The 14,444-nt window shown below is 39.0% G+C and overlaps 1 protein-coding gene across 7 annotated transcripts in view; it reads left to right on the top strand.

Annotated features, from left to right (window-relative positions):
* The window catches only part of ANKS1B (ankyrin repeat and sterile alpha motif domain containing 1B), a 437,255-nt gene that overhangs the window by 141,444 nt on the left and 281,367 nt on the right, over positions 1-14,444 (top strand). For all 7 annotated transcript variants that reach the window (XM_071552016.1, XM_071552018.1, XM_071552019.1 and 4 more), the window contains one exon: positions 7,496-7,632. In XM_071552016.1, coding sequence (XP_071408117.1) covers positions 7,496-7,632 — 137 coding nt within the window. The remainder of the gene's footprint in view (positions 1-7,495; positions 7,633-14,444) is intronic.

Below are 14,444 nucleotides of genomic sequence, written 5' to 3' on the forward strand. Positions count from 1 at the left end.
CATATGACACTGAGCAGTGATGGCACACAGCACAGTAAAAGGCAAAATTCCCAGTGCATGATTTTGTTTATAATTTCAGTTGAATTGTTAACATTTTTTGTTTTGCCTGACATCTTAGAAGGTAGCCCTAGATTATTAACACCTTAGTTTCCTCTTTCTGTATGCAAAAAGATCACATTCACTTTTATTTTGCTCTCTTCAGACTCAAATCTAAGTGGTCCTTAAAAGTGTAATGCAGTCACCCTATCCATGAATCAGAGCACCTTGCACTTCCCTCTTTTTCTGAAATCTTTTTATTCTGCATACTTCAGAAAAAAATTACCATTATTTTTTGCCATGATGATAGCAATAAATCATAATTTTCACTAATATCTTTTGGAAATAATGGTTACAATGGTTTGAGATTGATCTCTCTTAATTTTAGGCTCTTGACTCTGTTGCCTATACATAGCTGTCATTTCAAATACTTTTGTCTGTCTCAAGCTGGTGCTTTAGAAGGGCAGTGAAATTCCATTGTCCCTGAAAGCCTCCAGCAGATGCTTTGAATTTCCTTGGAAAATGGAGATGGCATTAGTTAACAGCACTTTGGCAGTTGTCTACAAAAGAAGTCTCTGAGCTGGCTACCTGGACTTTGTTTAAAAGTAATGCATATCCTAGTATATCCAATAAAGTTCAGGGCTTGTTCCTCTGTCCTAGAATTTCTTCAGATAATATATCTAAATATAGAATATAGCCTGAATTATAATTAATGTTGTTTTAACAGGTTTTCACTGACTTAGAGAGGGGTTTAGCATGTTCACCAAAACTAACCGTATTTAAAGAGAAATCCTACCTTTCATGGCTAAAGACCAGTTTCCGAATTGGTCCAAACTGAGAAAAAACTGATGCAATTTCATTGGATAGCAATTTAGTTACTAAGATATGAATACAGAAGTTCAACTTCTTGAAATAACTGGAATAGGATGATGTGGAAAATAAACACTGTGCAGCCATTCACTCTACCCCTCCCAGTCAAGTAAAACTTGTAGGTTGAGATAAGAACAATTTAATAATAGAAAATAAAGTAGAAATACAGTAATAATGGTAAATGGTAATAATAACGATAATAATAAGTGGAAAAACAAATGATGCACAGTACAATTGCTCACCACCTGCTGACTGATGCTGGACTCCCCTTCTCAAGCCACCCAGATCACCCCTGCTTCCAATTTACATACCGGGCATGATGTTCTATGGTGTAGAATATCCCTTTGGTCAGTTTGGGTCACCTGCCTCAGCTATGCTCCCTCAGTTTCTTTTGCTACCTCCTCACTGGCAGAGCATGAGACAAGAAAAGAAGTCCTAGATTTAGGATAAATGGGACAAATGTGACTTAGCAAAGCCCAAAACATTAGTGTTATCAATACCATTCTCATTCCAAATCCAGAACACAACCTTGTAACAGCTACTGAGAAGAAATTAACTTTATCCTGTCTGAAACCAGAAAAACCACTAAAAACTAATCAGATATTCTGGATTTGGTGGTGTTGATTTAATATTAGTAAGTTTTAGTGGAGCTGAAGTCAAGGTACATGTTTGTAAATGTGTTGCTTTAACTTAAATAATGCTGGTGTTGCTTGAGAGTAAAAAGTTGTTAAAGGGTGGTAGGAACAACCTGATCTTCAGGTTCCAAACAGTGATGTCATCATTTGTAGTTACAAGCTTCTGGTGCATAAGTAAAAGACTAATATACACAGGCAAGTTGTATAGAGCACAACTGTGACTATTGTTGTGAATGTTGAGTCTGCTCCTATTGTAAATATTTCAAAAATTAGGAAAAGTACCAAATAAAATCAAGAGACATCAAAGATTTGGAATTTAAGATTAAGATGTGGAAACCTGTCTAATCCTGTGAGAAATTTTAAGAATCACCATCTTTTTTTCATGTGTCTATGACACAGATATACAGGATTGTAATTGCATTGTAACACTTCCTATAATTTAAAATCGTATGTGCTGAGCCAATCAATCAATCAATGAACAAAGGAAATGATAAGGTTTTCCAGGGTGGAGATCAGTGTAGTGATTTTTATAATCGCCACTAGATGAGTCCAGTTAATCAAAACCCAGAGTTCATCTAAACTTTTAAAAAACTATTTTGGTTCTTCTGGACATAGAAAACGTAATGTAGTGTATTGTCCTTGTTCCATTCTATTTTCTTTGCCCTGAAACAGAGGAAATGGAGAATGGCAAGTCCTCAGTGACCATTTGTAAAAATCTGAATAAGCTCCAATTATGTAAACCTTGTCACATTTCCTCAAGTGTGATGGAAGCAGGAAGGAATATTGTTAGAGCATGGTGCAGTTCATTAATTTTTCACTGCTAGATGATCCCTGGAGCCTGGTATTATTTGAGTTACACAGAAACGTCTCCTAGATTATTCCACCTTGAGCCAGGAACTAGAAGAGAATGACAGCCATAAATACTTGTCTGCTGTCTCCATGTATAGCACCATTCAAAAACGCAGCAGAAGAGTTAATCTTTCCAAATTAAAATTGGTAGTTTCTCAAGTTTCCAAGTTCTTTTTGCCATGAAATATTCCCCTGAAACTTTCAGTGTTGCCATTATGGTTACCTAAAGGGGGAAAAAGTTTGCTTTAGTTTTGTCACCAGAGAAAGAGAAAATTAAATTATATAATTTAATTACAGAAGAAAATATATTCAAATATATTCTTAATGAAACTATGATCACTGTATACATAAACAGACTTGTCCTGCAAATCGGTTGCAGGAACTAATCTGATGGTGATGTTCTCTGTCTAATGCAGCAGACCCAGGCAGTAAATCATTACTGGTTGCCTAATGGGAAGATCCTACTGTGAAAATAAACAGCTGTCCACAATAAAGTAATTGTTTACAAGAAACCATTACATGTCAAACACTTATCCTCTTGAGAAAGGAGGGAAGGTATGAAATACTTAGCAGTTGGAGGCTTTTTTCTGAGTTGTTTATTTCAAAAAAATATATTTGGCTTCTTTTTGCAAAGTTTTATTTTTAAACTCTAAAAACACAATCTTTTTTTTTTTTTTTTGTATTGCCACCTAATACAAAATGGAACTGCATCCAGCTGGTGGCCAGTCTCCAGTGGTGTTCCCCAGGGGTCTGTGTTGGGTCCAGTCCTGTTTAACATCTTTATTGATGATTTAGATGAGGGGATTGAGTCCATCATCAGCAAATTTGCGGATGACACCAAGCTGGGAGGGAGTGTTGACCTGCTGGAAGGCAGGAGGGCTCTGCAGAGGGATCTGGATACACTTGAGAGATGGGCTGATTCCAATCGGATGAAGTTCAATAAGGCCAAGTGCCGGGTCCTGCACTTTGGCCACAACAACCTCCTGCAGCGCTACAGGCTGGGCACAGAGTGGCTGGAGAGCAGCCAGGCAGAAAGGGACCTTGGAGTACTAATTGACAGGAAGCTCAACATGAGCCAACAGTGTGCCCAGGTGGCCAAGAAGGCCAATGGCATCCTGTCCTGTATCAAAAATAGCGTGGTCAGCAGGACCAGGGAAGTGATCCTTCCCCTGTACTCTGCGTTGGTGAGGCCACACCTTGAGTACTGTGTTCAGTTCTGGGCCCCTCAGTTCAGAAAGGATATTGAGGTGCTGGAGTGAGTCCAGAGAAGAGCAACAAGGCTGGTGAAGGGACTGGAGCACAAGCCCTATGGGGAGAGGCTGAGGGAGCTGGAGTTTTTTATCCTGGAGAAGAGGAGGCTCAGAGGTGGCCTCATCACTGTCTATAACTACCTGAAGGGAAGTTATAGCCAGGTGGGGGCTGGTCTCTTCTCCCAGGCACTCAGCAATAGGACAAAGGGGCACGGGCTTAAGCTCTGCCAGGGGAAATTTAAGTTGGATATCAGAAAAAAATTCTTTACAGAGAGAGTAATCAGGCATTGGAATGGGCTGCCCAGAGAGGTGGTGGATTCACCATCCCTAGAGATTTTTAAACGCAGATTAGACGTGCCGCTGAGTGCCATGATCTAGTAAATGGACTAGAGTTGGAACAAGGTTTGGACTCGATGATCTTGGAGGTCTTTTCCAACCCAATCGATTCTATGATTCTGATTTTGCTTGGAAGGAAAGACTGTAACTACTTTTTTCTGAGATTACTGCATTTTGTGTATGTTGCTGATTGGGTTATGGTTGTATGCACACATTGTAGCTGAAGCCCTTCCTTCCCCCTCATGACTGCTTTCTAATAAATTTTCCTTCCAAGAACATCATTCCTAGTCTGTTTGATGCCGTTTGTGTGGGATTGTACCTAGGGGCAAAACCTAGTCTTCAGTGAGCTACCACTGAGCAGGGCCAACAAGAAGTCTTTCCTATGCAAGGACAAAAATCTTGCTCATATAACCTGACCCCTCTGTTACCCTCTTCTGCATATTTGAAATGTGGTTAAATTGAGCTGAGGTAACTACCAACAAGGCTTTGAAAAAGAATAAACTGGTGGGCAGAAAGCTATTTGTTACCATCAATGTCAGTCTGTACTTTTGTCTGTCCTTGGAGTGATCCATCTTTGAGATACTTCTGTGTCTGCAAGACTCCTTGATTTAATTTCCAAGGCTTTCATGTGCTAAATAGCTAAAGGACAGCTGTGCTAAGGGTAGTCACATAGGCTCACAGGGAGATAGTGGCAGAAAGACAGGGACTGCTGAAGTAGTTTGTGGAAGAGTTTGTGTTCTTCATAGCTTTAGCTGTTTGCCAGAGACAATCATTGTGTTTGTTTCTCACACCAGAGAGTAAGGAAGTGCACTTAGCTGGACTAGTGTGGAGCATTTCTCACTCTAGAATTTATTTCTTGCCTTCATAGATGGTACCTGTATTTCCACATTTCTTGACAGCAGTATAGTCCCTTGCTTGGTATCTCCCCAAGCACAGTGCAGAGCTTTCTTAAAGCAACTCTCTGATTCCTCCGTCAGGAGCTTCATTCATGATTATCTATTGATGAGCCTGTCACAGAGTGAAAGAAGATGCTATTTCCTATACTGGGGCAAAACAAGCTGAGATTTTGAGCTCAGCTAAGGTGCTACTAACACTCATATCTAGCCTTCACCCTCACTATGAGGCAAGGCTTTTGTGGGGTCTTCTCTTGTCAAATCCTCATCCCTCCTTTGACGAGCTAGGCTTTCAAATCATGGAATACTCATTTAAATGGTGCACATGAACATTTTAAACAGACACTGGGTCAGACAGGAAAGCATAAGAGAGACTTAAGGCTTTCTGAAATGCTATCAAAATTCTTCTATATCAGGTGTGTTATTATGAGGTTCCTTTCGAAGGCTGTGTAAAAATTAGTTTGATTCATTGTATTAATGCACAGTTATTACTTTCTGAAGTAAATTACTTCAGATCCAAGACTTCTGTGCACACCTACGGTGATTCAGGAAGAACTGAGCTGTATATTAAGAGTATGAGTATGGCTGGGCTTCGCAAATGAAGATTTGGGAAGGGCTATCCCGACGTGGGTGTGCCCTTCCAGCCTGCACAGTGGATTTTTAGATGAGGCTCAGTGTGCGGTTCATCTGCCACAGCAGAGCAAACTTGGGCAGTGCAGTGAAGTCCTCAGGACTAGAACCTACAGCCCCTGGTATTCCCAGGAGGTCTCCCAGCCAAGTACTAACTGGGGCTGCCCCTGCTGAGCTTCCAAGATCTGACGGCATCGGTTGTCAGGGTGGCATTTAACTGTGTCTATTAAGACTGCATACCTAAAGGACTGGGAATTTTGATGAGATACTTTTCAAAAGTGTTGGACTTGTCTGTTTCTGTGACAGGGAGGGTTCACTCTGTCAGATGTCATGTAACACCTGAGGTTATCTACAGGATGTCTGCATTCTCAATGTCTGGCAAACTGCCATCTGAACTTCTGTTAACACTTTCATTAAGTGTAACAGTATTGTTGAAACATTCCAGCCTGATATTATTTTAGAAGAATAATTTATCAGTCTGAATTTGGTTAGAAACTTCAAGACCTCATCCAGTTATGTACTGTTTCTACAGGAAGTATATCTTAATATCATCCATTCTATGAAAGTATCTGTAAGTTGGAAAGACTCTATATTTTACACTCTTGCAACTATTCCTTTTTATTTTAGGTTAGTTATTTTAATGTAACTTGGTATCCCTTTTCCTTCAGTATCTTTGGAACACTTCCAAGAATTCCCTCAGGTCAGTGGGACTGAGAAGGAGAAGCTCCTGTCATGGCTTGCACAGAGACGTTTGTGACTTGTGCAAATGGAGGAGCTTATGTGTGCACCTGCAGAAGTTGGTCAGACAAAAATTCTCCAGCTTAAGAAAGCTGCTTTTGTTTATTGGTGTTTGGGTTTTTCTGGAGTGGGAGAGTGGAAGCACATGTTGGAGAGCCACTGCAATCACAAATAAATTGGCTTCTTCTGTAAACTCTGCAGGTTGTCAGTTGAGGTCCACACGTGTAATATTTGAAGGTAATTGTCTTAAAGCAGAGCTGCAGGTGTTACAGCACATTTAGAAGCACATGGAGCACATGTCTTTGCGACTCACAAAGAAAGGTAATTGATAAATGCACAGACCCTGTAAGGAACACCATAGCCATGCACAGGCAATGGCACTTTCCCCAGCATCTGAACTAAAGTATTTCTTTACAATTCTAAAGATAAGAAGTAACATGGAGTTTTGTGCTTGGTTGCTATCATAGCTTGGAACCTATTTCATAGTTCTCTCTATCCTCTGATCTGATTTTCACTAACTTACATTGATCAAAAAGCACTAAGAACATTTAGAGAAGGTAAAAATGATATTTTTAGTCCTTTTAATGGTCCTTTACAGTGCCATAAAATGGTAAGAGCAAAATATACCCAGACAGCAGTTTCCCATGTACATGCAGGTGTGTAGGCATTTTTAAGCCAGCTGTAGGTTATCTAGCTGAGGAGATGCTGGAAAGGTAGCTAGTGCAGTGCACAGCTTTATGGAGGATGCAAATTTCATCTGAGAAATGGAGTATATTGTCATATAATTAATCCTTGCTCATCACTTATGCTCATCACAATGCTCAGGAAAATTGTTGTGGCTATTAGCATGTGCTAAGTATGTGTTTATATAACATCTTGAACTGGCTCCTATCTGTTAGGATTTTTCAGTCTGAGGTTGCAGTTGCATTATCAATCTCCCTTTCAAGTCACCCCTGTTGTAGTGATAGTACTTGGATTCACAGTCACTAATTCTAGATAAAGAAGTAAAATAGTTGTGTTTTTTTGTTTCCACCTCATTTTGTTTAGGTACTGAGAGAATGATATATCTTGTCTTAATGCAGAGTGAATGTATGTGCTGACAAAATAAGTGTAGATATGCAATATGTTCCTTAGCAAATACATTTACATTTTTAATAGGTTTTATACGTTGAAATAGCATTCTGTTTTCAACATTATTTTTCATTCTAAAATGTATGAAGTATTTGTATGCTCACATAAAATATATTTTTGTTCACAGATAATGCACCTCAGGTAGCAATTACTGCACCAGGAGCTGGTAACCATAGAAACAGCTCTACAGGCCCAACACCTGACTGCTCTCCTCCATCACCAGACACAGCACTTAAAAACATAGTGAAAGTTATACGTCCTCAGGTAGGTGCTTACCATAAGCATCCTCTTATTAGTTGTATTTTGCGTTTTAATGGCAGGCTATCATGCATGCCCTCTAAAATTATGTTATGGCTTTGTGCTTGTGAGTAGGTCAAAGACAGATAAACAGAAGACAACGTAATTTTTGTTGTTTAAGAAGCAATCTTGGCAGCAGGAGAAGATAAAATATTTTATGAACGAGCCCAAATATACAGAGAGCTATCAGTACATTTTTCTTATAGCATTAATGATGAATGAAGTCCTTATGCAATATTTTGTATTTTTACATACTATTACTTTCCTTTCAAGTATATTTTATGATTTTATCACTATTAATTCCATATTCCTTCATCTGCATCTTTATTTACATGAACTTTCAGTGTTTCATACCTTCTTTTGTTTACCTTCCTGTTTAGTATTGTTTCTCAATTTGCATCCTTCCTAACTGTCCAAATTTCTAATACTGTTTGGGAAACAAGATGCATAATATGTGGAAAACTGGAGTGCTCCTTATAATTCTTTAAGGAGCACAACCCTTAAAAAGAAAAATTTTAAAAGAAATGTATCTTAGAACTTGTTTCAATAGTATAGAGATAATGAGCAAAGAGAAGTTTATTTTAGAGTCACAGGATTATGGGATAACATAGGTCAGAAGAAATCCTGGGATGATCTAGGTACTTGTTTAAAACACTGTGACATTATGTGTGCCCAAAGTAGCAGAGACAACAACATGATGAATTGACTGAAACTTTTTTGGTGTGACCCAAAAGGACTTCTGTTCCTCTCCTACCATTTACTGGGTTCAAATGCAGCCATCTGTTCTTTATTACTGAGCTGTCTCTGCAACTGAGCCACTCTGATGCTAGCGGATGCAGGCTTTGTATCATCAGTATGTCACTGGCATTTGTTTTACTTGAGAAGTAAGCTGATGGATACATGATATTTTCCAAAGAATTAGATAGGACATATTGTTTTGGTACCACACAACTGTACATGTTACAATGTTGGAGGTGAATCTTTCAGTACTCATTGGAGCACATGGTTTAGAAGGTCTTGCAGAACTGAAGGTAATTTCAGGTGTGCTTGCCATTTGTTTATAGGAGCCCTTGCTTTCCTGTGGCTGACACTGTCACTGCACTATAATTCTAGTGACTGGCTGGTGCAGACCATCTTGCTTTGACACTGCCGTAGTTCAGGTTCCACATCATGGTTTAAATCTAGATCACAGAAGGTCTAAAATAACAGTTTCTTCTCTTTTTTCTTTTTATAGTTGTTTCTCACTTTGTTTATTCCTGTAGTGTCTCTGTCCCTCCCACCCTACATCAGTATAGAAATGCCTCCTTCCCTCTAAACTGTTTTTTATAGTAGGCGGCAAACAAACAGAAAGGTATTGGAATATTGTTGGAACAAGATGTTGTGTGATAGCTTATTGAAAATAGCATTTAAAAAGCTGTTTCCATCATGATATTGCCAACAGATGGACCCAGAACACTGAATGGTGATGTTCTCCTGCTAGTTAACTCTGAATGGATTTGGCAAATTCTGGGGAGCTATTTTCAAATTTAAATCATACCATTTACTGACTCCCAGTGTTCTCATCGTTCTGCAGAACAGAAGCTGGCTGTGTGATATATATGGTCGAAACTTTACCACGTTCCCTAAAATGTCTTTCATGTGGCCCTACATGTGGCATGCTTCCTATACAGAAAACAAAAACAGAAAGGCACATGTAGACAAGTGCATAATATATGTTGTAGGTCTGTGTGCTCATACAGGAGAAGTTGGATACACTATAGCAATCGGATAACACTGTGCATCTCCTTTCTGCATGTGTTTTATCCACAACCCCTCAGTATTCTTCTTTGGTTTTGTTGCTTGTCTGATTACCTTCCCCCAAGATCTCAACTCAAGAATTTAGACGAAGAAGTTGTAGATATTTGCTATGTGCTGTTTGCTAACCATTAGTGTTGTCTGCCTGCATATTTAATTCCTTTATACCATTCAATTACATGGCAAGCTCTTTGAAGGTTAGCACAATAGGATTCTATTCCTGACTGACCTCTCACCACTCATGTAAAACTAATGAATAGTGTTACACAATGTATGCAAAATAATTAATTTTCTCTTGGCTGCCAGGGCCTCTTTGCATTTTTCTAGCAAAGTAAATAGATTTTGAGCAGATCTAAGCCAGGGATCGTATAAATTTCCAAAACAGCTGTCACTCCTTTCCCTTTTTCATGTTCTGTGCATCCAGCTCAGGAAAGTGCCAGTGAAAGGCAGAATAGGAAACTCTTCAGCAGTCAGTTTTGCACTAGGCAGACTTTGACAGCTTGGATGAAACTGCCAGGGAAGTCTGGCATTTCAACTCTTATTTTTATTTTAATTTATAGCCTTACTTATCTTTTCCGAAGGGTTATACATGTATTGGGTTACCAGCAGTGAGAAGTAGACACTGTGTTTCTGTGTAACTAGGATGAGAAGACATAGTCTTAAACTGCACCAGGGAAGGTTTTAGGTTGGACATCACGAAGAATTTCTTCACAGAAAGGCTGATTAGACATTGGAGTGGACTGTTGAGGGTGTCTGGTAAAGTCAAACCATCCCTGGAGGTGTTTAAGGAAAGATTGTACTTGGCACTTAGTGCCATGGTCTAGTCAACATTGTGTTCAGTCATAGATTGGACTCTGATCTCAGAGGTCTTTTCCAACCTAATTGATTCTGTGAACTAGCAGCAGGAGAAACCAAAGATTCCTTCCTGCCACCAGTCTGGTGAGGGCAGGAGGTGGCAGAGAGGGAAAGAAGAGAATCCTGAAGTTGGAAGGCAGAAGTTGGATCACTGTGCCACCTGTTTTCTTTGGCCTTTTCTTCCTAGAAGTGCATGCCAGTGCACATGATGGCAGTGCATATGTACAGGCTTTAACATATGTCAGACTTTGAAGATGTTTGTATGAATGTGAGGTTTACACAACATGCTGGCCTCTCCTCACAGACCAAGTGCGTCTGCTGGGAGACCCTGTCAGCTACACATGCTTTGTAGGGTCCCTGAGGAGGAGGGAGGCTGTGATGCTGCACTGACAGCCCACGGGGTAAAAGTACCACATCTGGGAAATGCGAGACAGGAACAAGCTCATACACAAAGGGTGGATTATGGACAGTTAAGGGATTCCTCAGAGCGGACTCAAAACTTGTTTTGTCATTGTCTTTCTAATTCTTTCTTAACCTGGCCCTAATTGTTCCCTGCTTATATAAAAAAATACCTGCTATCCCAAAACCTAGGTGGGAATTTTTATTTTCCCCCAACCTTTTGCTCACCTTTCTGAAAATTTATCCTTTCTTTATTTAATGATGATTAACTTTGAGATGAGAAACCTGTAGTTTGTTGTGACCCTACCAGTTGTCCCTTATAAGATCTCATTGATCTCTAAAATCTATTTTAAGCTTTCTCTGGATATTCAACTATTCAATTCAATGTACTATTACTAAAGCTGAAGCCCATTTTAATGGAAATGGTTTGTCTTCTTGGCACATTGCAATGCTCTGGTGAGATACTGAGCTCTCAGAAGCAGCATTAAGTTCAGTGCCACTGTGCCACCCACCTCTACTACTTTCAGTCCTGAAGCTGGTACACTTAACAGTATTTCAGAGATTTGTGTACTCTTTTATCTGTGCACCTTAGCTATGGCTTGTACTTGTGTTCCAGCATTTTGCAAATACTTTTCCTGTTTTCAAATGTTCCCACAGTGAGTCACTGAAAAAGAGGGTTTGTTGAAAAATTGCAGATATACATAAGAGAAGTAAACAGAATTTAGCTCAGGTTTTTAATTCCTTAATCATTCTTTTTTCTGGATTGTCCAGTCAAGACTTACAAAATTTTAACTCATTAATTGCTATTTAGTGAAGACTTTGAGAAAATAATACACTTTCAAGTTAAAGATATATGCCTCTGTGGAGTATACTAACAGCACATGGGATCAAAAACTGAGATATGGTAGGAGACAGAGTAGGTAAGTAGTTTTGAAGTTTTAATTCAGTTACATTGGTACATATGGTAAAATGTATCAGACTGGAATTTTAGTAAGCCGTAGTAAAACTGTCCTTCTTCTATCACAATTCCTATAGCTCTCAGCCTGGATGAAGCCTGAACAAAGTTGGGCTGCTTGTGATGCTTCATGTATTTTTTGTATTAGCTACTCAATTTAATGAAATTCTCCTGGCTTATTTACTTGTTCAGCTTCATTTGAACAAATAAGCTGTATCCATAGAGGGAGGAAGAGCACCTTTTTTACTAAGAGACTGTTTCTTTTCCAGCCAGTGCTATTCACTTGGGTCATGGGCCAGTCCTCATAAAATTGAAGTCTGACTTTTCACCTTTGAATTTATTTATTAAATGTAGTCCAGCATTCGCATATTCTCTTCTTGTCTTTTTAAGATATGTTTCAAATGGCCATTTTCAAATGACTTACTGTAGGTACAGCCTTTGGTGTTGAAATGTGAATTCTTTTAAAGTGACTTTGATTTTATCTATCATGAATTAGTATTTTCCTCATTTTATGTATATAACCCAATTTCCTAAAAGTGTTTCAATGATGTGAAGAGAGTTTCAGGGAATTTCAGTGTTCCTGACATGAAGAAATTTCATCATCTTGTTCCTTCTAGGTTTATTGCTAAGATCTGCAATAATCTATTCATTAAAATATCTTCTTTTTTATGGATTTGGATTTGCTGTCTTTATATTAATCATAATTTTTCTATCTATCTTGTTTTAACCTCTTTGAACAATTTTACAATCCAGTCTATTGTTCCTCATTCATCTGGCTAAGGCATCCATCAATAAAATAGAAGCTTATAGTTTAAACATTTAGAGGACAAAAAAAATTGTCTCATTTTTCTGCAAGTGCTAATAGAATCCTGCAAGCCATATGTAGCCTCTGATAGACCTATCCTTCTTGTTTGGGCTACCAGATGTGGAACTATTTTGTCCATGCACAGTGAGCTTCTCAAACCTGTGTATATGTGGTTCATCTAAGCATAGGGAAAGACAGGGGCCATGATATTCCACTTATTGCACTCATTGTGTCAGTCTGGACAGACCAGACACAGACCAGCTGTAGGATATATGTGCTCCAGAGTCTCTGTAGTTGACTTAAAAAGTGGTAGTAATTTAGATTCAATGAAAGTGTATATACTTTTTTTTTTTTTTTTAAGATATGTGCAAGACTTACTCTGAAATCCAAAGAAACAGAAAAAAATCCCAAAGAAATCTTCTTAGAGGAAGCTCTGGAAAATCACAGTTCCAGAAAATAAATTTTCAGAACTAATGATTCCATAAACAGGATTTTCAAGTGGATTAGTGCCACCATTTCCCCGTGGTGAAACAGTGAAACTATTTTCACCTGTTTCCTCCCCTGTGCCAGCACCCTACTGCGGTATCCTTAGTTCTTCACAAATGAAATGCATGTCTTGCCACACTTAGCTTGTGTTGGTGGCACACCCCTGTCTCTGCCGGCTCTTGCACCAGTGCACAAAAGCATGAGAACTCTGTGTTGCATCTACTGAACTTATTTGCAACACACATAAAAAGATCTATTTTGTTACATTTCATCATAAAAAGGATGGCTGGTGAGCAGAGTTTTGCAATAAATTCTCTCCACTCACTTTCTGAATGAGATCACAAGACAGCTGTGGTGCAAGGACCCTCTTTCTCCTGTGAGGTGCTGCCTGTGCTCAGCTCCAGTTACAACATGCTCAGCCAGGCAGGGAATAACTAGGAAAATCATTGTGGAGACATGCTGTGCAGGCACATTGTGCTTCCTGTTCAGGGGCACACCTTTTTCTGCTCTGTTTTGCTGCTGGACTTTGTACAACCATCTGCAGTGTCCATGCATAGCCCAAGAGGCAAGTAAGACTTAAAAGAACTTTATTGAGAGCAGTGATTTTGTGGAGGATCAAACTCATCATATCCAAGGTAAAAGGCATCCTCACGTACCTGCTTTTCTGAAGTTCTGGAAGGTGCTGAACATTCCTCAAACCTGCTAAAATAAAGATGTATTCTGCAGTCTACAGACAAGTAGTTTTGGCCCTCATCCTTGAGGTGCCTGGTCTGGAGTTTTTTTCTGAATTTCCTGGTGTTTCCAGGGTTGCATGTATCCATCAGGGCTACAAGCACAGTGCCCTTGATTCTAGGTATGGAAATATATTTCAGAATATTCTCTGTGTGACAGAGAATGTCTATACAAATCTACTGCACACAGTTTGATGCATACTTATCGTCATGATGCTGAAATGAATAAACAAAGACACAGATATATGAAGCTCCTGAATAGTCCTTTAAAAGAGGTAGAGCAAAGCAAAGTAAGAGATATATGATCAGTGCTGTTAAGATGTGGTTGGCATTTTATGCATGCATGACTGAAAATAGGACAGACATCAGGAAATTATCTTATTTTGGAATACTGAGTACCACATGCAAAGAAAAAGTTGTGATTGGAATTGTCTCACAGGACTGATTCCTACACATGCACCCACACCCCCACTCCCAGAGCCCCATACTCTCTGTTTTACCACTGATTTAATTGCTAACATGTAACAACTCCAGAGGAGAACATTAGGGGGGAAAAAATCCTTAGAGCGTAATGGATACTCTGTGACTACTTAATAACAACATTAAACAAAATGTTATTAAAGAGATGCATTGTAAGAGATGTCCTTTGACAAGTAACTGTAAAATATAATTCTATTTAGATTATTTTAATTAGAGCTGAGATAATATGAAAACATAAACAAATCTACCCAGTACACAGTACTAATGAAAACAG

This window comes from Pithys albifrons, chromosome 3, assembly GCF_047495875.1.
Source record: "Pithys albifrons albifrons isolate INPA30051 chromosome 3, PitAlb_v1, whole genome shotgun sequence".
In the NCBI taxonomy this organism is placed as follows: Eukaryota; Metazoa; Chordata; class Aves; order Passeriformes; family Thamnophilidae; genus Pithys; species Pithys albifrons.